Here is a 26,473-nt window from a genome sequence, read left to right on the forward strand (position 1 = left end):
TTGAACTTTAAGTTACTGAGAGAGAATTGAAGAACTGATCTCTGCTGCCTCCATGTCTGTGTGGGATCTGTTAGTGATGGACAGGTAACAGCAACCTGTAGCCAATCACACATTTACAACCTGCACCCAGAAAACTATAAAAATGTTGCTGTACATTACTTTACATTACACTTCGGTGACAAATACTTTTGTGATTGCCCTTCAATTGTTCCTCTGGAACCTTCTCCAGTAATGACTTTGCGCTTCATAATCACAGGGACTTTATAGATCACCATGGAAACCAACCACAGTTTCATAGACTGGAGAGAATTTGCCATAAGACAAAAAAAATGACATGGAATTGTGTAGGTGAGGGGTTAATGGGTTCCTTAGCAGTGGATGAAACAAAGTATGAAAGGGACTGTAGCCCTGAGAAAAGGGTTGTACTGCTGGGCACATGTCTGGGGGATGGAGCTGAGGTGCAAGATGGAGACAGTAGGGCAAGATGGAGACAGTAGGGCAAGATGGAGACAGTAGGACAAGATGGAGACAGTAGGACAAGATGGAGACAGTACGACAAGATGAAGATGGAAGGACAAGATGGAGACAGTAGGAGAAGATGAAGATGGAAGAAGAAGATAAAGACAGTAGGGCAAGATGAAGATGGAAGGACAAGATGGAGAAAGTAGAACAAGACGGAGACAGTAGGACAGGATGAAGATGGATGGACAAGAAGGAGACAAGCTGAAGATGGAAGGGCAAGATGGAGACAGTAGAACTAGACGGAGACAGTAGGACAGGATGAAGATGGATGGACAAGAAGGAGACAAGCTGAAGATGGAAGGGCACGATGGAAACAGTAGAACAAGATGGAGACAGTAGAACAAGATGGAGACAGTAGGACAGGATGAAGATGGATGGACAAGATGGAGGCAATAGGACAAAATGAAGATGATGAAAGGACAAGATAGAGACAGTAGGCTATAAAAGAGGGTTTTACACTGATTAGCGTTTGTGCCTTGCTTCTTGTGATGGTTCCCTGGATGCTCCGTCTCTGGCACCCTGTATAGATCCAATGTATTGTGAAATGTGGGAATCACTCACAACAGCAGGTTACCTGCAATTAAGCTGCTTATTGTGTAACCACACAACATGTTTCTGGCCTATTGGCCCTTTTTCAAGTGTGTACAACCTGGTGTGAAATGAACATATTTATACACCACATGTGATGCTGTCCCGCCCACCAATTAACAAAAAAACCAGGTCGTGTGGTTACACAATAAACAGCTAAATGCAGGTAACCTGCTGTTGTGAGTGATTCCCACATTTCACAATACAATAGAGACAGTAGGGCAAGATGGGGACAGTAGGACAAGATGAAGATCGGAGGACAAGATGGAGACAGTAGGACAAGATGGGGACAGTAGGACAAGATGGAGACAGTAGGACAAGATGGGGACAGTAGGACAAGATGGAGACAGTAAGAGAAGATGGGGACAGTAAGACAAGATGGGGACAGTAAGACAAGGTGAAGATGGAAGGACAAGATGAAGACAGTAGGGCATTATAGAAACAGTGGGGAAATATAGAGACAGAAGGACAATATGGAGACAGTAGGATGACAAAGCAGCAGTAGGTTAAGATAGAGACAGTAAGACAAGAAAGAGACAGTAGGACAGAATGGGGAGAGCAGGATGAGATAGAGGCAGCAGGACAAGATGGTGTAATATGCCTGGACTTTAGGCTGCTATATATTCTCCTATATCTCTGCTCTATATGAACAGACAGCTAATGTCCTGGTTCACTGTTGTTGGTATCTTTGTATTTGCAAGTATGTGTGTCTTGTTTCACCTGTTGTTAATCTGGCCACCGGTGATCACTGCCTGTTATAGGTCAGTATTGCTTGGTCCTAGGTGTTGTGATACCTGCTGCTGATGTTCCCTGGTTAATCTGGAGACAGTAGGGCAAAATGGAGACAGTAGGGCAAAATGGAGACAGTAGGGCAAGATGGAGACAGTAGGGCAAAATGGAGACAGTAGGACAAGATGGAGACAGTAGGACAAGATGGAGACAGTAGGGCAAGATGGAGACAGTAGGGCAAAATGGAGACAGTAGGGCAAGATGGAGACAGTAGGGCAAAATGGAGACAGTAGGACAAGATGGAGACAGTAGGACAAGATGGAGACAGTAGGGCAAGATGGAGACAGTAGGGCAAGATGGAGACAGTAGGGCAACATGGAGACAGTAGGGCAAGATGGAAACAGTAAGACAAGATGGAGACAGTAGGACAAGATGGAGACAGGAGGGCAAGATGGAGACAGTAGGACAAGATGGAGACATTAGGACAAGATGGAGACATTAGGGCAAGATGGAGACAGTAGGGCAATATGGAGACTGTAGGGCAAGATGGAGACAATAGGACACGATGAAGACAGTAGGGCAAGGTGGAGACAGTAGGACAAGATGGAGACAGTAGGACAAGATGGAGACAGTAGGGCAAGATGGAGACAGTAGGGCAAGATGAAGACAACGAGGCAAGATGGAGACAGGAGGGATGGAGACACTTTCAGCTGTTCTCAACACCAAGGCCAGTATGCTAGAAATCTGTTTCCCATCCTCTGTTTTTGAAAGAATAAACTTGACATTAAGGGCTCGGTGTGTTAGAGTTTTCCGTGAAGCAATAGGTCTATGTCCTTACCTTCAGTACTAGAGCAGGTGTTATACACAGGTATATGCAGGTGTTATATGCAGGTATTATATGCAGGTGTTATACACAGGTATTATATGCAGTGTCTAATGCACTTTATTCTAATGCACTTCTATATATATATATATATATATATATATATATATATATATATATATATATATATATATATATATATATATATAGTCTAATAAAAAAGTGAGAGGCTAAAGGATTCCTGTGTCAGATTTGGGCACGTAAATCCTCGGGTGCATTTTGACAAATATTTTCCCGCTGCCCTTTACTAAAATATCCGGTGCTATTTTTACTGGCACCACATAATTGCGCAGGACAAAGGATATATTGGCCATGCAAAATACACAAGGATAAATTGCCATGGAAACCACACAAGGAATTTATATCAAAAGGGAAAAAACATACCTGGAAATACATTAAAACTGTAAAGTTCCAAGGGCTAAATATAACAGCAAAGCCTGAACACTAAGGGGAGGAGGAAGTCTCTAGATAACGTGGGGTAAAGTTGTAGTTTAACAACATGTTGTGACAATGGGGATGTCTGTGGTTGGAGATGGAATGCTCTGTGCCAGCCGCTTCCCTCTGTATAACAATTAGCTGTGTCCCAGGGACCTGCACATAGAGCTTCCATTGTTCTGCACCACTCACCATATATAGCCAGAGTGGACAATGGTTCTGTGTGAGTCCAGTCACATCGATACACAATAAGCTGTATATACTCATGCTGTAGTGGGGGAGCAATATGGCAGCTCCCGCGGCTAAACTGGAAATAGAAACAGGAGTTCTGGGAGCTCAGTGAGCTGGACCCTCATACACAGGCGCAGAATCTCTCTGGAATGTGGGGTAGTTAAATGTGGGCTGGGTCTGTAACTAATTACCCATGATGCACTGCATATTCTTAGTGTTAGTGGCAACACCCCTTGGAGGGATGGTCGTTATTGAGGCTTGAAAAAGGGCAAATGTTCCCGGGCAAGTTGTTCAGTGCTGCAGAGCTCTGTTACATGGCAAGTAATAATCTATTAAGTGCATTCATTTAACTCCCTGTGCTGCTCTCTTTCCCATGGTCAAGCAGGGGGCGGGGCTTGGATCAGATTTAAAAGGATGATTAAGTCAGGGAATAACTATAAATGTGGTCCACATTTCTATAAACCTTTACATTTACATTGCCCCTACTGTAACGCCCCTCTCTGATTTCACAGCAACTACAGTGTCACTCACCATGACCATGGGAAAGAGAGCAGCCAAGAGTGTAATTGGTCCATATTTTATCCCATGAGAGCTTACCCCACAGATCAATTGTCATGGCCCAGTGCAGTAGGAACACATTAACTGCGCAAATCCAGAAGTTTTTTTATTAAAGGGTAAATTAAACCTGCATAAAACATTTTGACTTGACAGAAGCCCTGTGGCTAGGGAGAAGGGATGGGGCTACAGTTTGGCATTTCCATTGGCTTCTGGCTTTTCTCTGTATATTTATAGCCGGCCTGTCACACTGTATAGCTTCTCCCCGGGGGTTGATGCGTCACTGTCCTGTCTGCCCGTCAGAATTACTTATTATTGTAACCAGGGCAAGACTTGCATTGGCATCTACTGGGTATAACAACTGGGGGAGGGGCTGGGGAAAGTGCAGACAGAAATTATATCAGAATACAAAGATCAGGCTGGGCACCTATTATGTTCCTACATCTGCCCATACTGATCAGGACAGGGGAGAAATCTTTTCTGTTCAAGCTGATCCCTCCCTCTTGCCTGACCATGGGAAAGAGAGCAGCCCAACAATCAGGAAATACAGAGAATCTTAGCTCTGGGTAAGATTGTCTTCTTTCCAAGAACACTTACCCTTTAAACTGAGCTGATATTCATTACAAATCACATATCATGATTAATTATGCAAGCCGGGGAAAGTGAGTGTCCGGGGATTAGGAATATTGTGGCAGGGGAGGGGTTACTCTGTACTTGGCTCTGGCAGTGAGGGATTCCCTCAAGAGACATGGGAATGAATTCATTTAGCCATTAGCCATTCATTTAGCCAAGGCTGCAGGCTGAGTTATACAGGGAACTCTGAGTATCACTCATGTATTATAAGGGATAATGTACCCCCTACTGTAAATGATAAGGATATTAGAAGTCACTGAGGGGTTGTTCTGTGACCATATAAAGGCACACGGCTGCAGGCGGAGTTATACAGGGAACTCTGAGTATCACTCATGTATTATAAGGGATAATGTACCCCCTACTGTAAATGATAAGGATATAACAAGTCACTGAGGGGTTGTTCTGTGACCATATAAAGGCACAAGGCTGCAGGCTGAGTTATACAGGGAACTCTGAGTATCACTCATGTATTATAAGGGATAATGTACCCCCTACTGTAAATGATAAGGATATTAGAAGTCACTGAGGGGTTGTTCTGTGACCATATAAAGGCACAAGGCTGCAGGCTGAGTTATACAGGGAACTCTGAGTATCACTCATGTATTATAAGGGATAATGTACCCCCTACTGTAAATGATAAGGATATTAGAAGTCACTGAGGGGTTGTTCTGTGACCATATAAAGGCACAAGGCTGCAGGCTGAGTTATACAGGGAACTCTGAGTATCACTCATGTATTATAAGGGATAATGTACCCCTACTGTAAATGATAAGGATATTAGAAGTCACTGAGGGGTTGTTCTGTGACCATATAAAGGCACAGGGCTGCAGGCTGAGTTATACAGGGAACTCTGAGTATCACTCATGTATTATAAGGGATAATGTACCCCTACTGTAAATGATAAGGATATTAGAAGTCACTTAGGGGTTGTTCTGTGACCATATAAAGACACAAGGCTACAGGCTGAGTTATACAGGGAACTCTGAGTATCACTCATGTATTATAAGGGATAATGTACCCCCTACTGTAAATGATAAGGATATTAGAAGTCACTGAGGGGTTGTTCTGTGACCATATAAAGGCACAAGGCTGCAGGCTGAGTTATACAGGGAACTCTGAGTATCACTCATGTATTATAAGGGATAGTGTACCCCCTACTGTAAATGATAAGGATATTAGAAGTCACTGAGGGGTTGTTCTGTGACCATATAAAGACACAAGGCTGCAGGCTGAGTTATACAGGGAACGCTGAGTATCACTCATGTATTATAAGGTAAAATGTACCCCTACTTTAATTGATATGGATATTGTAAGCCACTGAGGGGTTCTGTAACTATTTAAAGGAGCATCTGAGAGGTTTTTTTTTTTTACATAATATATTAGGATTTACCAACACATGGCAACATGGATGCCATGATTGTTCTTTGCCCATAAACTTACTTTTGTAATTTACATTATTTTTTTTTTTTTTTTAATTTCAAGATATTAAGGGATACACATACTGTTAATATGAATGAATTTTGTTACAACAGCGCCACCTGCTGGTCAATTTCCCACCAATCTGACCAGTAAGTAGTCAAGGAAGTTGTCAGGAGAAAGAAAGAAGCTGCTCTTATGTTTTGGAAAGATTTCAGAAAGGTTTCTATTTTTTTCTGTTTTTAACATCAGTTGAGAGTGGAAGAGACTTGTGTTCTGGCTGATACAGACCCACAGGCAATACTGAACTTTTAAAATACATAAATATATGAAGTTTGGGTCTCTAATGTCAGTGTCTCTTTAAACATGAGCTGGGGGGGATGACAGTCTCCATCCAGACAGACAATGGATCGTCCAATTTACTAAGCCAGTTAATTAGGCCAGAGGTTCTGATCTCTGAAGTCAGAACCAGCAGTGAGCGGTTTCTCCTGCTGTTAATAAATCCGCCTGGTGACATCCAATCAGGACATATTATTAACCATGACCCCTATAGTGTGAGGATGTTTATAAGGATAAGAGAGATGAGAGGGTTGCTTGGCAACACGTAGTGTCTGAACGTGTCCCCCCATAACTTAATAAGAAGAGACGTTACTCACGGCCCCAATAAACAAGCGCACGTCTTTGTGTCTGCTGTGTGCCCTGCGCTGTACAACAACCCTTTCACTGCCACAGGAATCAGGGGCTGGGAATCTCTCGTTAAGGGCCCTGTGCCTTTAATTTTGTGGTTGGACTACAACTCACAGAATCCTGACTGTCAAAGGCAGTTATAAAGAATGATGACTATGTTGAACACAGCAGTATATTATATAGAGACTATATTTGGCGCCATTTTTTTTTATATAAACTGCCCAAACTGGTTCTTCAGGTTATATAAAAATATAACTCCCTGCACCGGTCAACAGCAGGATAAAGGGCTGCAGTCTGGAAACACTGATATTGATATTGTCTCCATCTTTTCTTGTCCTACTGTCTCCATCTTGCTCTAATGTCTCCATCTTGTCCTATTGTGTCCATCTTGTACTACTGTCTCCATCTTGTCCTACTGTCTCCATCTTGCCCTCCTGTCTCCATCTTGCCCTCCTGTCTCCATCTTGTCCTACTGTCTCCATCTTGCCCTACTGTCTCCATCTTGTCCTATTGTCTCCATCTTGCCCTCCTGTCTCCATCTTGCCCTCCTGTCTCCATCTTGCCCTCCTGTCTCCATCTTGCCCTACTGTCTCCATCTTGCCCTCCTGTCTCCATCTTGTCCTACTGTCTCCATCTTGTCCTACTGTCTCCATCTTGCCCTAATGTCTCCATCTTGCCCTCCTGTCTCCATCTTGTCCTACTGTCTCCATCTTGTCATACTGTCTCCATCTTGCTCTACTGTCTCCATTTTGTCCTACTGTCTCCATCTTGCCCTCCTGTCTCCATCTTGTCCTACTGTCTCCATCTTGCCCTACTGTCTCCATCTTGCCCTCCTGTCTCCATCTTGCCCTACTGTCTCCATCTTGCCCTCCTGTCTCCATCTTGCCCTCCTGTCTCCATCTTGTCCTACTGTCTCCATCTTGCCCTACTGTCTCCATCTTGCCCTCCTGTCTCCATCTTGCCCTTCTGTCTCCATCTTGCCCTCCTGTCTCCATCTTGCCCTCCTGTCTCCATCTTGTTCCACTGTCTCCATCTTGTCCTACTGTATCTATCTTCCCTAATGTCTCCATCTTGCCCCACTGTTGCCATTTTGCCATACTGCCTGGGCAAGTCAGGTCAGTACCAGAAAACAACAGCAGAATTGTGAGGCAATGCCAGGAATAAGTCAGGGTCAAAACCAAGAAGTCACACAGGGGGAAGGAGCAGGGAAACAGGAACCAGGGAACATCAGCAGCAGGTCTCACAACACCTAGGACCAAGCAATACTGACCTATAACAGGCAGTGATCACCGGTGGCCAGATTAACAACAGGTGAAACAAGACACACATACTTGCAAATACAAAGATACCAACAACAGTGAACCAGGACATTAGCTGTCTGTTCATATAGAGCAGAGATATAGGAGAATATATAGCAGCCTAAAGTCCAGGCATATTACACCATCTTGTCCTGCTGCCTCTATCTCATCCTGCTCTCCCCATTCTGTCCTACTGTCTCTTTCTTGTCTTACTGTCTCTATCTTAACCTACTGTTGCTTTGTCATCCTACTGTCTCCATATTGTCCTTCTGTCTTTATATTTCCCCACTGTTTCTATAATGCCCTACTGTCTTCATCTTGTCCTTCCATCTTCATCTTTTCTTACTGTCCCCATCTTGTCTTACTCTCCCAATCTTGTCCTACTGTCTCTGTATTGTCCTTCTGTCTCTATATTTCCCCACTGTCTCCATCTTGTCCTTCCATCTTCATCTTGTCTTACTGTCCCCATCTTGTCTTACTCTCCCTTGCTCTTACACTACTGTTTCCATCTTCTCATACTGTCGGCATCTTGTCCTACTGTCCCCATCTTGTCCTACTGTCTCCATCTTGTCCTCCCATCTTCATCTTGTCCTACTGTGTCCATCTTGCCATACTGTCTCCATCTTGTCCTATTGTGTCCATCTTGCCCTACTGTCTCCATCTTGCCCTACGTCACCATCTTGTCCTACTGTCTCCATCTTGTCCTACTGTCTCCATCTTGCCCTACTGTCTCCATCTTGCCCTACTGTCTCCATCTTGCCCTACTGTCTCCATCTTGCGCTACATCTCCATCTTGCCCTACTGTCTCCATTTTGCCCTTCTATCTGCATCTTTCTCTGTTGTCTCGATCCTTCCCTACTATCAACATCTTCCATGCTGTATCCACCTTGTCTTTATTGCGTCTTACTGTCTTTATTTTGTCTTACTGTCTCTATCTTGGCTTCTGTCTTCACCATGGTCTACTGTCTCTATCATGTCCTAATGTCTCCACCTTGCCCTACTGTCTTAATATTGTCTTCTGTCTCCATATTGTCCTATTGTCTTCATCTTGTGGTACGGTCATCTTGCCCCAATGCCTCCATCTTGCCCTAGAGTCTACATCTTGTCCTAGAGCCTACATCTTGTCCAAGTGGCTCCACCTTGTTCTACTGTCTTTATTTTGTCCTACTATTGTCATCTTGCCCAACTCTATCCATCTCCCCTGAAATAACTGCCCAGTGCAATTGCCCCTATTTGCCCCACATTAAAGACAACTCAGAAAACCCAAACTAACCAGTAAGTACTGAAATACAGAGGATCCAACCCTTGCTGGAAGGTTTGGATTATGATTCCAAGGCATGTTTGGAAAACAAAAGTGTGATGATACACTAGGTGCAAAGCATGCTGGGAGTGGTGTAGGAATCACATGGCTGGCCTTTAGCCCCAAGCTTTACATGCAAAGTGATGCTCCTGTAGAGAACCTGACTTAAGTAGCACTTTGCTACAGGAGACAAAAAGTCTGGAAACGATATAAGCCAACACTCTGGAGCACCCCTGGGTGCATACTGTACCTCCAATTTCAGTATTAAAATTGGGACTGAGTTCAAAGGCATGTGTGTATGAAATCCGGCATAGCCTGCAGCCGTAGCATGGGGTTTTATGGGGTAATTGAACTCCAGCACATAGTGTGAGTGAGGATTTCAGGCAGGCTGTTAGACACACAATGATTGTACAGAGCAAGTATCAAGGGTCTGGTGAGGAACGGGGGGAGACAGCTGTGCTGGGGATGAGTGGGAATCAGAGGAACTGAGCCAAATTTTTTTCTGCTTTCTTCAATTTGCCCAGTTGACAAAAAGCACTGGCCTGTGCCCAGTCATGTATAAATGGGCCCTACTGTGTCGGATCAGTAAGTGATTGTGCCAGGCGTGCAACAGAACACCAGGATAGGCTTGTAAACAAGGTGTCAATATCTGCACTGAACAAAGGTTAATGACTGATGCAGTGAACTCAGAGAGATCCGTGGCCCTCAAAAAACCCTTAATCACTGGCCACTTCCCATAGAGAGGCCCAAAATATCCCTAATCACCCGCCACTTCCCATAGAGAGGCCCAAAACATCACTAATCACCCGCCACTTCCCATAGAGAGGCCCAAACATCCCTGATCACCCGCCTCTTCACATAGACAGGCCCAAAACATTCCTAATCACCCGCCACTTCCCATAGAGAGGCCCAAAATATCCCGAATCACCCGCCACTTCTCATAGAGAGGTCCAAAACATTCCTTATCACCCGTCACTTCCCATAGAGAGGCACAAAACATCCCTGATCACCCGCCTCTTCACATAGACAGGCCCAAAACATCCCTAATAACCCGCCACTTCTCATAGAGAGGTCCAAAACATTCCTTATCACCCGTCACTTCCTACAGAGAGGACCAAACATCCCTGATCACCCGCCTCTTCACATAGACAGGCCCAAAACATTCCTAATCACCCGCCACTTCCGATAGAGAGGCCCAAAACATTCCTAATCACCCGCCACTTCCGATAGAGAGGCCCAAAACATCACTAATCACCCGCCACTTCCCATAGAGAGGCCCAAAATATCCCTAATCACCCGCCACTTCTCATAGAGAGGTCAAAAACATTCCTTATCACCCGGCACTTCCCATAGAGAGGCCCAAAACAGTCCTAATCACCCGTCACTTCCTATAGAGAGGCCCAAAATATTCCTAATCACCCCCCACTTCCCATCAAGAGGCACAGGAAAAGCTCTGCTGCTACAAAAATTCTTGCGCTCTATGGCTGGGCACATATGCACATAAAGTTGACGTAACCCAACTCAAAAAAGGCAATGGACTGTTTGGTCTATAAAGCAATTTTTTAGCTTCACATGCTTAGATGTGTTTGACTTCTGGAGGACTCTTCTTTACAGTAACAGAAAATGGGATTTAACTGTCTGGGTCAGTTGTGGGTAGCATGCAAAGGTACAAGCTCATGTCTTTGCATCTTAAGACATATGTTGGTCTCATTTCAGATTCTAAAGAGCTTGCTCTCTGCTGGAAGAGAAATCTGATGAACGTGGATCTTCAAAATACTTCCTCAGCTGCCCAGTTTCTCATCAGCTCCATTAGAAATTAAAGTTTGGCTCCAAGGGCCTATACATATGTTCTTCACCCAAGGATCTGTCTCATCAAGGATCCCTAACACACCATGACCCTCAGCATCTACCCATTGTGTTTGGGGCTGACTAATAGACAGCACGTTGTGAGCTGAGGAATGGCCTCTTTGGACCTGCCTTATCGGTGCCCAAGGTGTGGTGAGCACAAACGTTTCCGGAGCTTGTCCTCCTTGAGGGCTCACTTGGAATACAACCACACCTATGAGACCCTCTATGTCTTGTCTAAGACCAACAGCATTTGTGATGCCACTATCTTCCCCATAACCAGTGAGGCTGCTCTGTTGACCCCAGCACACCGTAGGGACGTCTTTGAGAGTACATCTTTCCAGGGAAAAGAGCAGATATTTACTCGAGACTTAGTCCAAGTGGAGGACTTGAGTCCATCCTCTTCTCGATACACACAAGAGGTGGAGATCCCCCTAGCAGACATATTCACTAAGACAGCCATGGCCTCACATTCCCCACCACCAGCAGCAGTGGCAGCAGCAGCAGCGGCATCAGCTGCAGTGGATGCTGCCTATGAGGAAGGGCTTGCTAGGTTAAAGGTTCGAGCCTTTGAGAAGCTGGAAGTAGACAAGCGACTGGAAAAACTAACGGAGGAAGTGGAGCAAAAAATAGCCACCCAGGTTGGTCGGTTGCAAGTCGAGTTAGAGAGGAAGAGCTCGGAGCTGGATAAAGCAAAGCAGGAGAGTGTGCGTCTGAGCCGAGAGAAGCAAGAGCTGGAGGACAGGGCCTCGGAGCTCACACGACAGGTGGACGTCAGTGTGGAGATGTTGGCTTCTCTCAAGCAGGACCTGGTGCAGAAAGAACAGGAGCTCACCAAGAAACAGCAGTAAGTGTGCATGTGTTATAGCATCTTTAACTACTTATTACAGCATCCCCATGGGTTGGAAAAATTACTGCAGAAAGACCTACTGTGCCCTATGCAAGCAACATGGCAGCTCACACTCAGTGTGTGCATGTTATTCTCTCAGGGGTACTGGCTTATAGGAAAATGGAGCATAGACATTCATACGTTCATTAATTTGAGAGAATGTAAATGATCTCACCCAATTCCATGCTCTTCCTCATTGCCATCATATCTCCCACACTCATACTCATCCTCTTTCCCATTATATCCCGCCATACTCATACTCTTCCTCTTTCCCTTCAAATACTTTTCCTCTTCCCCATCATATTCCCCACACTCATACTCTTCCTCTTTCCCATCATATCCCCCACACTCATACTCCTCCTCCTCTTTTCCTTCATATACTCCTCCTCTTTTCCATCATATCCCCTACGCTCATACTCTTAATCTTTCCCGTCATATACCCCACATGCATAATCTTCCTCTGCCCCATCATATCCCCCAAACTCAAACTCTTCCTCTTTCCCTTCATATACTCTTCCTCTTCCCCATCATATCCCCCAAACTCAAACTCTTCCTCTTTCCCTTCATATACTCTTCCTCTTCCCCATCATATCCCCCACACTCATACTCTTCCTCGTTCCCATCATATCCCCCACACTCATTCTCTTCCTATTCCCCATCATATCCCCCACACTCAAACTCTTTCTTTTTCTCATCATATCCCCCACACTCATACTCCTCCTCTGCCCTCTCATATCCCCCACACCCGTATTGTTCTTCTTCTCATCTACAAGCAGACTTACACCCACACCCTAAAATCTCACCTACACCTATTATTTAATCCTCCTTCCACCCTCACATAAAGCTGACCCCAGAGAGAGCTGTGCAACAGTAGCACAGTCACATCATTCTAATGAGCTTTTTCGTGAGTCACCTATTTAGTGTCACAGAATGGTGTTTGCTTTGTAACACATATTCTCAACCCAATTCTCTGACCAGTAACCTAACTAGGTGGGGGAGGGCCCTGGTGCGGGCCATGCAGCCCCCCCACCCCCCTTCACGTCGATTTTGTTTGTGACTACAGTGGGGTGCGATCTGCCGGGAGGCCCTGTCCAATTGCACCCCGTGCTCCCCTGGTAGTTACGCTACTGTCTCTGACACTTTGTGACCGTGTCCTTTCTGATGTGCGTATTGGTAAGTATTTGTCTTTAATCTTTGTGCTTGATGTGTACAACTTACAGCACTGTGGCACCTGTTGGTGCTTTTAAATATGAGCTAATAGTAACAACATAATAATGTTAGTTTGTTACTCTCGTGGCATGTCAGTAACTAGCTGTGGGTAGTACAGACTCTATGTTTAGTACCAGCAAACTGGCATTATGTACTCCATGAAAACGTGTTTCTCTAATGAGAGCACCAGCTACACACAACATTCAGCACATCTCAAGCAGAACAAGCTGGCAAGGCTCTCAGCACATTAACACACATTGGTTCTGTGCCACCCTGTGAGTGTTGGGAAGGGAGATTAGATGTATAATTAACTGGGTGTTTCATGCAAAGCTTTGCCAGTGCAAATGCATACACTCATTTAATGAAGGCTCATGCACAGCAGCTGTTAGTTAACAAACAGGACTTTACAGCAAAACTGAATTTGTGAGATGTCATAGGATAATGAAAGGCTGCAAGAAAGGCACACCAATATACAGTCTTACTTACTTTACTATCTTCCCCTACTGTCTACATCTTGCCCTGCTGTCTCCACCCTTGTCCTACTGTCTCCACCTTTTCCCTACATCTTGTCCTGCTGTCTCCATATTTCTCTATTGTCTTCATCTTGCCCTACTCTCTCCATCTCACCCTACTGTCTTTACCCTTGTCCTATTGTCTCCATATTGTCCTATGGTTCCCATTTTGCCCTACTGTCTTCATCCTTGTCCTACTGTATCCACCCTTGTCCTACTGTCTCTATATTGCTCTACTGTCTTCATCATTGTCCTACTTTCTCCATCTTGTCCTACTGTCTCCACCCTTTCCCTACTGTCTCCATCTTTGTCCTACTATACCCATCTTGCCCTACCTTCTACGTTATGTCCTACTGTCTCCACTCTTGTGCTGCTGGCTACATCTTGCCCTACTGTCTCCATCCTTGTCCTACTATCTTCATCTTGCCCACTGTCTCCATCTTGTCCTACTATACCCATCTTGCCCTACTGTCTACATTATGTCCTACTGTCTCCATCTTGCCCTACTGTCTCCATCCTTGTCCTATGGTTCCCATCTTGCCCTACTGTCTCTGTATCGCCCTGTTATACCTTCCTTCCTAGAAATGCTGCTGTAGGTGACCCAGTGCATTCACCCCTATCTGCAGCCCCCAGACAGCTCTTATTGGTACTCAACTCTTCAGCTTCCCCCATGCATTTGCTTTGGCGCCTGATCAGCTTGACGCAAGTGTGATTCAGGTGACAAAAGTTTCTATTTCATGGCTCTTCTCAGAACGCCTGTGAAGAATATATATTTATACCCTCAGAGGTGTGAACATGCAAATCTACTTCTGGAACATGACAGAGATCCCAAGTCTGTCTGCCAACTTCAGAATAATTGTACAACACCAACATTGTATTCCCCTGTACTAAGCACAATTCAGCAGGAACAGCCCCCTAAGTTTGCTCATAGTCTGTACAGAGAGATCCCATAAAACTATGGCAGCATAGGTATTCCCTGTACTAAGCACAATTCAGCAGGAACAGTCCCTAAGTTTGCTCATAGTCTGTACAGAGAGATCCCATAAAACTATGGCAACATAGGTATTCCCTGTACTAAGCACAATTCAGCAGGAACAGCCCCCTAAGTTTGCTCATAGTCTGTACAGAGAGATCCCATAAAACTATGGCAGCATAGGTATTCCCTGTACTAAGCACAATTCAGCAGGAACAGTCCCTAAGTTTGGTCATAGTCTGTACAGAGAGATCCCATAAAACTATGGCAGCATAGGTATTCCTCTGTACTAAGCACAATTCAGCAGGAACAGTCCCTAAGTTTGCTCATAGTCTGTACAGAGAGATCCCATAAAACTATGGCAGCATAGGTATTCCCCTGTACTAAGCACAATTCATCAGGAACAGTCCCTAAGTTTGCTCATAGTCTGTACAGAGAGATCCCATAAAACTATGGCAGCATAGGTATTCCCTGTACTAAGCACAATTCAGCAGGAACAGTCCCTAAGTTTGGTCATAGTCTGTACAGAGAGATCCCATAAAACTATGGCAGCATAGGTATTCCCTGTACTAAGCACAATTCAGCAGGAACAGTCCCTAAGTTTGCTCATAGTCTGTACAGAGAGATCCCATACAACCCATGACAATAATAGTCCCTTCTTGGAAGGGAGTGTGACTGTGGGATAGAAGGTATAGTAGGGAGAGATGGTGTCTATAGTAACAGTGGATAATAGTCTCTGGGAAGGGAGTGTGACTGTGGGATAGCAGGTATAGTAGGGAGAGATGGTGTCTATAGTAACAGTGGATAATAGTCTCTGGGAAGGGAGTGTGACTGTGGGATAGCAGGTATAGTAAGGAGAGATGGTGTCTATAGTAACAGTGGGGATATAGTAGGGAGAGATGATACACAGTTCTATTCAGGGACGAGGCTGTGATTATATAACAGGTAATTACTCACAATATATATTGTCGAGGATTAGGTAGGGGGGCGCTGTAGAGACTGAAGGGAGAAGGCGAGTCCTTTAGGGAGGGACTGGCTGTGTCCACAGAACACAAAGGTAAAGGCAGAATCAGGGAGACGAGGGTGTAGACCAGTGGTCCCCAACCAGTAGCTCGTGAGCAACATGTTGCTCTCCAACCCCTTGGATGTTGCTCCCAGTGGCCTCAAAGCAGGTGCTTATTTTTGAATTCCAGGCTTGGAGAAAGTTTTGGTTGCATAAAAACCAGGTACACTGTCAAACAAAGCCTCAATGTAGGTTGACAATCCACATAAGGGCTACTAAGTGGCCAATCACAGCACTTATTTGGCACCCCAAGAACATTTTTCATGCTAGTGTTGCTCCCCAACTCCTTTTACTTCTGAATGTTGCTCACGGGTTCAAAAGGTTGGGGATCCCTGGTGTAGACGAACTGGAACAGGTGCTGAGTGAAACAGGACGGAGCAGGCGAAGGTCAAGACCAGACTGGATGAAGAGGGCGTAGATCGGGGGACAAGACAGTGGGAGTACAGGATACAGACTGGATGGGGCAGGTTAGTGCAAGCGTAGATCAGATCAGAGGGGGGATAGAGTGCAGAGGGAGACTAGAGCAGAAGGAGACTAGAGTGGATAGCGGGAGAGGACTGGAGAGCAGGATAGTGGGAGAGGACTGGAGCAGAGGGAGACTGGATAGCAAGAGAGCAGAGGGAGACTAGAGAAGCAACAAGACAGGGTACAAGGCAGAGCAGGAACCGGCAAGGCAGGTACAAGATAAATTGAGTGAAAGGTACAAGGTGGAATAGGAAATGAGAACAGGCAATGGTCAGATCAAGGTGAAGGCTGGGAAGGTACAAGATAGGGTAAAGCAAGACAAGACTAGACAAGGACAGGCAGACAAAGGCAAGGAGGAATAATAAGGGAAAAGAGTTAGAACTACCTAGTTAGGGGCACTGCCACAGTACTGGGGAGAAACAATGTAATGCTCTGGCAAGGAGTGGTCTAAGTGCTGCCCTTAAATAGGGAAGAGTCAGCCCTGATTGGCTGATTGCAACTAGGCAGCAGCTGGGGCTGGAGAGGCCAATCAGACTGTAGCTGGGGTGGGACTGCAGAGACCAGGTAACACATAGCGAGTAACTCTACTCTATTGAGCCAGAAAACCAAAGGTCCCCGACTTGAATCCCAGCAATACCTGCCATATATCTGCTCCCAGTGTTCCTTCCTTGTGCCCATAAAGGTTCCCCGTGACCCAGTTAAATGTTTGCTGTAACCCAGAAACACTTGTGCCAATGAAGGGATTGTCATTACATTTAGGAGGAGGAAGCTCATGGGGATGAGGGTGATGAAGGGCTTATTTTGGTTGTTTATTTCTGTACCTGCTAACGATATGTTTGTTATTGCGCCACAACAGGATGTTTGTTTCACCTCCTTTTTTTTATCTGTCGTTCCAATGGTGAAGTGTTGATTTAATGTATAAGTAATGAGCGCAGACACTCAATAAGTAATAGGGTGACGCGGCTGATGCTTGAGCCGTGAGGATATAAAGAAGGATATAAAGCAGTGATCCCCAACCAGTATCTCATGAGTAACATGTTGCTCACCAACCCCTTGGATTTTGCTCTCAGTGGCCTCAAAGCAGGAGCTTATTTTTGAATTCCAGGCTTGGAGGCAAGTTTTGGTTGTATAAAAACCAAGAGTCCTGCAAAAAAGAGTCTCCTGTAGGCTTCCAGTCCATGAAGGGGCTACCAAATAGCCAATTACAACACTTATTTGGCTCGCCAGGAGGTTTTTGCATGCTTGTGTTGCTCCCCAACTCTTTTTATTTTTGAATGTGGCACATGGGTAACAAAGGTTGGGGATCCCTGATATAAAGGATAAAAAGTAGATAAGAGCTTTGCATAACATGACAGAGTGTGCCCCTTTTGTGCTACCATTAGCCACAGATGGGCTCGTCTCTTGCTGCCATTAATATGACAATCCATACAGAGAATTCCCTAACCCTTTGTGTGCCGCAGCATGTACAATCCATGAGCCTGTGCCAGAGTCGGGGAACCCTTTCCTTCAACTTGCATTTCTATATAAGATCATATGATATCCATTAAAATGTAATCAGTTAATACATGACCGGGGCTTGCTCAATATGTATATACATGGGTGAGCTTCTCATTCGGGTCTTGGTTCTGCCTCCTGTCTGACCATGGGTAAGAGAGCAGCCCAGGAAGAGAAAGTACAGAGAATCAGAGCTTTGTACCTTAGTAAGCAATAGGGGGCGCCATACTGGGCTTTGGATAGATCCAGAAAGAATCCAGAAACCATGGCAATATGTCAATAGTCAATCTCTCCAACAGGGAGGTGTCAGAGATCGACCTTTTCCTGAAGGAGACGGCGAGTCGGGAAGCGAACGCCAAGGTGCGGCTGCAGCAGTTCATCGAGGAGCTCCTGGACCGAGCCGACAGGGCGGAGAAACAGCTCCAGATCATCAGCAGTTGTGGCTCCACCCCCAATGGCAGTTTGGGCAGATGCAGTGTGACCGGGTACAAGGAGACCCCCAGACAGGTATTAGGTCACCCCCTGTATTGTATTCCCACCGGCCTGTTAAGAGTGGATTGCTGAATTGGACCCTTACAATTTGGAAATTACCCACAATGCATCTGTTTCTTTCTTTCTGCAGAGGGACCGACATGTTGGAGCAGCTTCCCATGGCTCTTACTCAGTCGCTAACAATCAGCGCTCCTCTTCCATTGGGTAAGACTTAAGGGATTATTTACTAAATAAACTTTTTTTTTCTGGTTTAGGTTTTTTGGACAAAACACATTTTTCGTGGAAATTTTTTTTTCCCTAGATTTATTATACCCTGATGCAGCAAAAATCCAGAATCCGAGAATCCACCATCTCACGTCATGTATAACTATGTATAAGTCAATGGCAGATGTCCCTATCCCAATTGCAGATTATTGGGGTCTGCTTTGGGTTGAGCCTGAAAACCCAGAATTGGTCGGATTTTCTGGCAAAACCCAGTGCAGATCACAAAAACTTGCAGGAGCAGCTTCCCATCAATCTTACACAGTCACTCTAATAATTCTTCAATTTACTAAACTTCATTTTTTTTTCTGGTCAAGGTTTTTTTCTCTAAAAACTCAAAGAACTCAAATTGTTCAAGATTTATTATACCCCAAAGCTTCAAAAAGCCCCAATCTGTAAATCTGCCATCTCAGACCTGTCATATGGGAGAGATCCCTAACCCAATTGGAAGTCATTGTGGTCTGCACTGGGTTTAGCCTGAAAACCTGATCGATTCAGGAGAAAAGACCGAAAAAAATCAAGCCATTCGGGTTTTTGCACGATTTTATCATGTTTTTTCCCCAATCCGATTAATTCCAGTTGTATTAATAAATAAGGCAAAATTGGGGATGGGAGTTTGGTCGAGCTTTTTTTTTTTTTGAAATTATGAGATAAATTCAGATATTAGTAAATAACCCTCTTAGTCTTTTGTTTGGAAACCTGGGGGTGGGGCATATATATATATATATATATATATATATATATATATATATATAACAAACAAGGGAAAGTTGTGCTCACCACTAATTATTAAAACCATTAGGCGGGGGTGCAATGAGGCTGTGACCACAAAATACATATAGACAAATACAAGATTCCTCTGCACTCAACCCATTATCAATATATTTAAGACAGAGACATTTTGTGCTACTGCTACTGAAAAATGCCTTACCCTTTAAACAACACAGGGATTGTTTGTCCATATATTGCAATATATTTAAGCTGAACAACTACATCAAAGTCATCCCATATCTGGCCAGTCCTACGCTTAATTTTCATCTGATTCATTAAGAATTCTATTGCTTCATTATACATTTTACAAAGGGACTAAGTTTTACCTGCAACTTACTTGCTGCTTTCAAAGCTGCTTTGACGTAGTTGTTCAGCTTAAATATATTGCAATATATGGACAAACAATCCCTGTGTTGTTTAAAGGGTAAGGCATTTTTCAGTAGCAGTAGCACAAAATGTCTCTGTCTTAAATATATTGATAATGGGTTGAGTGCAGAGGACTCTTGTATTTCTCTCTCTCTCTCCCTCTCTCTATATATATATATACCGTAAATGAAAATTCCAAAAACAAAATGTGATTTTCTTTCCATGGCCCAGGGCCTCCAACAGAGTAAAAACTGTATCCCAGAGCTCCGGGTGTTATGAAAGTGATGGTGCGGAGCAGGCAGGGGGCGAGGACAGTTTGGAGGGTCCCCGATACACGGTGAATAACCAGGGAGCAGACAGCAGCTTTGAGAGGAGCAATAGTCGGAGCTCAGGACTGCGCAGACAGGCATTACAGAACTGGCACCGGCGCCCCTACAGGAACAGCACAGAAGGGGAAGATGGGGACATCTCTGACGTGGGATCCAGGACTACTGAGTCGGAGGCAGAAGTTTGGGAGCAGGAGAGCGTTGGGTCTGCAGAGCTCAACTCCAGCCGGGCATCAGGAGGCTGCAAGCCCAAAGGTGGGTGCTGTATGTGGATATGTATCCAAATGTCTGCGGCTAAACTCTGATACGTATATGGTTCTAAACCATGGGGTATGTATTGCTTAGCAACCATTCAGCAGGTCGCATGTCAGTCACAATGAAGCACCGCCCACTGGCGTGGCTAAAAGGCAGGAAGTGGTAGATTCTTGTAGCAGCGATCTGATGCTTAAATAAAATATTTTATGAAAATATTGTACCTTTTTTAAAGAAAGAAAGCAAACAAAATAACAATACAGCAAAGGTTCTTTAGTCCTGTATGTAATGCTGATACATATCCCTTGCCTTTAAGCAGTGTGTGCTTGAAATGTGCAGGGAGGATCCAGAGGCCGGAGAAGGGAAGTCCTTCTCGTTCCAACGAGGTGATCAGCCCCGAGATCCTAAAGATGAGGGCGGCTCTGTTCTGCATCTTCACCTACCTCGATACCAAGACATTGCTGCGGGCGGCTGAAGTCAGCAGAGACTGGAAATTTGTGGCTCGACATCCGGCCGTATGGACTCGAGTGTTCCTGGAGAATGCCAGGGTGTCCCCAAAGGTAGGTGACAGGCAGGGGTGATAAGTAGCTGCAGTCTAACAATTTTTTAGATTAGAGAAAGAAAACCCACCAAATAGTTATTACTGTATTGATACCAAGTTAATTAAAACCTTAAGTTGAAAGAATGAGGTAGTTAATAATTATAATGCTAATTGATAAGGAGGTGATCTAATAAATTAAGTAAAGTGCAAATATATCATGTGAAATCAGTCAGCCGCAAAGGCTGGTTATAAAGAAAGTTGATTGTTCCTAAACTAGAAGGGTATATTACCCCACCAATTCATTCAAATGCCACCCCTTAATAGACAAATGCATTAATTAATTAATTAACAAGTCTCAATTAATCAGCAGAGTTAGCAAATTAATGTTGCATTTAAATTCTACCGGTAAAAATTAAACTTGGTAATTAATTAACTAGTTAAAAAGGAATAATTGAAAATTGACCTAAAATATAGTGTGGGTTAAAAAGTCACAATCCATAGATAAAATTCATAGAAAATTGAAAAAATAGAGGGTGGAGTTGTCCCAAAATCTAACTGCCTATTTTTGTTTCTAAGGCCTGGGACACCACAAAGTAAAGGCATAGTAACCGGAGCTGTGGCCTTGTTATTTAACTTGCCCTAGAAATTTAAAAGAGGCTAAATAAACCTAAAAAGCCACAAACCCACGACCCCTTAGAAGGGAAGGAAGATTGAGAAGTGGTAAAGAAAAGAGGATTAGACCAGAATTGCAGCCCACATCCAATATATTATGACCAGTTTGTTTCCCTAGGGGAAGTATTTCATCAGAATAAGAATATTTTCTCAGGAGACCAATTTTCAAAGAACGCCGACGCGCGTTTTGCGTAGAAGCTTTGTCAAGGCGAAAGAGTAGCTGCGGTCTGTCTGTCTGTCTGTCTGCAAGGTGCAGCTCAAGTGCAGTTAATGGTCCAAGCTGGGCAGGCTCACGTTATACATGTGATAAACCAGTGCACTCGTGCAATTCACTAATACCGCACTGGCCTCACTTTATACCAGTCCATCAGACCAGCAGTTTGTGTTGCCCTCGCTTCCTTATTTGGCTTCCCAGTTGCAGGTTTCTGAGCAGAGAAGTTACTATGGCAACTGCTGTTCAGTCTGACATAGAATGTGACCAATGAGTGCCCAGCTCAGTAGATATGGCAAACAGCTCTGTTACCCAAATTGATTTCTATTTTATTGTCATGTGCAACCATGGGACAGGGTTAAAACGTAGGGCAGTGAATGATTGTAGCATCATCTCTCAGTGGCTGTCTCTGCTGCTCCATCCGCTAAGCATTGACAGTTCATCCAATTACTGCGTCCAACCAACATCCATCTCCGTTAATTGGTCCCAATCCAGCCATCCGTCTTTTTGCTCTTTACCCCACTCCCCAGCCCCTATTAAATGATCTGTATCTCTCATTTCATTCACCTCTCATCTTTCCTATCGTTTCTGTCCTTCCAGCACTCTCGTACTTATCTGTCTCTATACAAACGTTAGCTGCAGTCCCTTCTACCCCCCGTGACTCCTCTCTCTCCTGACACTCCTGATCCATGTAATAGGAGTCTATGAGCATCTCTCACAGCACATCTCTCAGAGACATCAATATCCAATTGCTGGGGACTTTAGTCAGTAAAAGAGACTTATCAGCCTGAGCCATTACTCTCTCTTTCTATAGGTTGTAAGGAACCAATCAGGCCACTATAGTGAGATTAAGTATCACTCCAGTTATAAAATGAATGGTTATTTATAGATTTGGCTTTGCTGGGTAAATGTCCCAATACTCCAGGTTTAGCCCATTCTCCATCTCTTGAGATTCTGCACCCACTCTTTGGCTCCAATGTCTGTCTCCCATGTCATTTCTTTTCGTTGCAGTTCCTGGTAACCCTCTCCCAGTGGTGCACTCAGACCCACTCGCTGACCCTACAGAACCTCAAACCTCGGCAGCGAGGGAGGAAGGAGACCAAGGAGGAGTACATGAAAAGCACACGGTGAGGCCCTCGCAAGCTTTCCTATCAACACTCCCATTGGGTGAAGGTGACCATTGGGTACTTGACCGCTGAATGGAACCAAGTGTTGCTTTTTTTAACGGGAGTCGGGTGAACACATAGTAGCATATAGTTGGGGCAGCCCAGTTATAAAGTACTGTTGGCTAGAGGTCATATACATGGTAGAACCATCAGTCTGGATTAGTAGCTCCAGGGGTGGTGGAGTGAGTAGTTGGCACTAGCACCTCATGTTCTCATCTCTGTTACTTTCCTAGTGAATAGGAGCGCTCCTAATCCTCCCTCTCCTGGTGCTTGGGTATATAGAGGCTGCAGAAAGTAATTACGTTAAAACAGGAAATTAGGATTCTTATACTACTCACTGTACTTTTCTGTATTGTACTTTACATTTTATTGTCTGTGTGTATTTCAGCTACAGTAAGTGTCCTCATCACACAAAGGGCTGATTCCCATGCATAGACCGTAGGGCAGTTTGGACACAGAGAAACTTAATGACTATTCTCATTCCAAAAGGTTTATCCATAGATTAACCAAGATTTTATACCTCTTGCCCGTTCCTAGAGGCTGCCTAGAGGTCGGGCTGGAGACTCTGCTTAAAGCGACAGGAGGGAACCTGCTTATTCTGCGTATATCACTATGTCCCAATGTACTGACTGACCGTTCCCTTTGGCTGGCCAGCTGTTACTGCCGGGCACTGCAAGCTGTCACATACAGGTACTGCCAGCTGTTATATACAGGTACTGATAATTGTTACATACAGGTACTGCCAGCTGTTATATACAGGTACTGATAATTGTTATATACAGGTACTGCCAGCTGTTATATACAGGTACTGATAATTGTTATATACAGGTACTGCCAGCTGTTATATACAGGTACTGATAATTGTTATATACAGGTACTGCCAGCTGTTATATACAGGTACTGATAATTGTTATATACAGGTACTGCCAGCTGTTATATACTGGTACTGATAATTGTTATATACAGGTACTGCCAGCTGTTATATACAGGTACTGATAATTGTTACATACAGGTACTGATAATCGTTACATACAGGTACTGCCAGCTGTTATATACTGGTACTGATAATTGTTATATACAGGTACTGATAATTGTTATATACAGGTACTGCCAGCTGTTATATACAGGTACTGATAATTGTTATATACAGGTACTGATAATTGTTACATACAGGTACTGATAATCGTTACATACAGGTACTGCCAGCTGTTATATACTGGTTCTGATAATTGTTATATACAGGTACTGATAATTGTTACATACAGGTACTGATAATTGTTATATACAGGTACTGCCAGCTGTTATATACTGGTACTGATAATTGTTATATACAGGTACTGCCAGCTGTTATATACTGGTACTGATAATTGTTATATACAGGTACTGCCAGCTGTTATATACAGGTACTGATAATTGTTATATACAGGTACTGATAATCGTTACATACAGGTACTGCCAGCTGTTATATACTGGTACTGATAATTGTTATATACAGGTACTGATAATTGTTACATACAGGTACTGATAATTGTTATATACAGGTACTGCCAGCTGTTATATACTGGTACTGATAATTGTTATATACAGGTACTGCCAGCTGTTATATACTGGTACTGATAATTGTTATATACTGGTACTGCCAGCTGTTATATACTGGTACTGATAATTGTTATATACTGGTACTGCCAGCTGTTATATACTGGTACTGATAATTGTTATATACAGGTACTGCCAGCTGTTATATACAGGTACTGATAATTGTTACATACAGGTACTGATAATCGTTACATACAGGTACTGCCAGCTGTTATATACTGGTACTGATAATTGTTATATACAGGTACTGATAATTGTTATATACAGGTACTGATAATTGTTACATACAGGTACTGATAATCGTTACATACAGGTACTGCCAGCTGTTATATACTGGTACTGATAATTGTTATATACAGGTACTGATAATTGTTACATACAGGTACTGATAATTGTTATATACAGGTACTGCCAGCTGTTATATACAGGTACTGATAATTGTTATATACAGGTACTGCCAGCTGTTATATACAGGTACTGATAATTGTTATATACAGGTACTGCCAGCTGTTATATACAGGTACTGATAATTGTTATATACAGGTACTGCCAGCTGTTATATACTGGTACTGATAATTGTTATATACAGGTACTGCCAGCTGTTATATACAGGTACTGATAATTGTTATATACAGGTACTGCCAGCTGTTATATACAGGTACTGATAATTGTTATATACAGGTACTGCCAGCTGTTATATACTGGTACTGATAATTGTTATATACTGGTACTGATAATTGTTATATACTGGTACTGATAATTGTTATATACAGGTACTGATAATTGTTATATACTGGTACTGATAATTGTTATATACTGGTACTGATAATTGTTATATACTGGTACTGATAATTGTTATATACAGGTACTGATAATCGTTACATACAGGTACTGCCAGCTGTTATATGCAGGTACTGCTGGGCAATGGCAGCTGATACATACAGATACTGCCAGAAACTCTAGTTTGACAGGTTTCTTTGGTTCTGCACAGCTGCTCTTACAGTTGACTTTTCCGTTCACAACCAGGAGTTCAACAGACCCAGTTGGTCATGAAGTGATTTGGGCGTTAGGGGCTGGCTGCAGAGACATCATCTCCCTCCAGGTGGCGCCATTGCATCCTTGGTAAGTTATAGTAGTGACATGTACTGTAACTGCACCATAGACATTGAATGAATGAACATAATGCATACATTACAAACAAAACAAAATATATTATTCTGACAAAATTCCTCCCATGAAGGCTTATGGGAGCAGCCAGATGGCTGCACCATTAGTACCTCATCTTGGGTCAGATTGTGAAGATTTTGGCAAGATTTTCCAGGTGATGTTTGTGCCAATGAATTGCCCATGTAGCCCAAAATAAATAACCTGGATCTGTCATTCAACTGTCTCACAGCCAGCAGCCCACTAGGTTTAGTAATCGATGCCTGCAGATGATTGGACGATGTTGGCCCCACCTGAGAGCGCTGGGAGTAGGCGGAGCTGGTTGTGGGGTACAGGGACTCTCTTCTTTAGGTAAGTGAGTGTAGTAATACCATAGAAAAGGTGGATTTACTTTGTAGGTTCAGGAACCAAGTGGTGAAGTTTTGGAAATTATCGCTAACATACAGTATCAATCAGGGGAAAGAGGCATTTTAAGAACTTTTCCTTTAGCTGAAATGTGTCGGCAATAAAAATGCCACATGTGCTCTCAGCCTTAGAATAAAAATGAATTGCTAATTGCACCCCCTTGACATACCCAGATTCCAGTAACTGATTCCCGTCTGCCTTTTCCGCAGCCCGTAACTGCATGCGCCTGCAAGTTCTAGAACTGGATCATGTGACCGAAATCAACCAAGAAGTGGCAGCAGAGGTTTGCCGGGAGGGTCTGAAAGGCCTGGAGATGCTGGTGTTAACTTCCACGCCAGTCACGCCCAAAGCCCTTCTGCATTTCAACAGTAAGTGTTTATTTCTAGGGTCGGCGAGGAGAAAGGTGGGCAGCACTCATGCCAGCCATCAGTGATATCATGTGAATGAGTGGCTGGTGGCACAAGGAAGGGATGTCCATCTTTATGTCCATCATTTTAGCTCCAGTTGATCCCATTCCCCATCC

General features: G+C 43.9%; 1 protein-coding gene across 1 annotated transcript in view; it reads left to right on the forward strand.

Annotated features, from left to right (window-relative positions):
• fbxo41.L (F-box protein 41 L homeolog) overlaps window positions 1-26,473 on the forward strand; it is a 48,061-nt gene that overhangs the window by 15,744 nt on the left and 5,844 nt on the right. Inside the window, exons 2-11 of the mRNA XM_018227619.2 lie at window positions 10,994-11,969; window positions 18,027-18,234; window positions 18,350-18,423; window positions 19,849-20,198; window positions 20,535-20,755; window positions 22,631-22,746; window positions 23,323-23,475; window positions 25,408-25,503; window positions 25,778-25,896; window positions 26,160-26,318. Coding sequence (XP_018083108.1) covers window positions 11,236-11,969; window positions 18,027-18,234; window positions 18,350-18,423; window positions 19,849-20,198; window positions 20,535-20,755; window positions 22,631-22,746; window positions 23,323-23,475; window positions 25,408-25,503; window positions 25,778-25,896; window positions 26,160-26,318 — 2,230 coding nt within the window. The 5' untranslated portion in view covers window positions 10,994-11,235. The remainder of the gene's footprint in view (window positions 1-10,993; window positions 11,970-18,026; window positions 18,235-18,349; window positions 18,424-19,848; window positions 20,199-20,534; window positions 20,756-22,630; window positions 22,747-23,322; window positions 23,476-25,407; window positions 25,504-25,777; window positions 25,897-26,159; window positions 26,319-26,473) is intronic.

This window comes from Xenopus laevis, chromosome 1L, assembly GCF_017654675.1.
Source record: "Xenopus laevis strain J_2021 chromosome 1L, Xenopus_laevis_v10.1, whole genome shotgun sequence".
In the NCBI taxonomy this organism is placed as follows: domain Eukaryota; kingdom Metazoa; phylum Chordata; class Amphibia; order Anura; family Pipidae; genus Xenopus; species Xenopus laevis.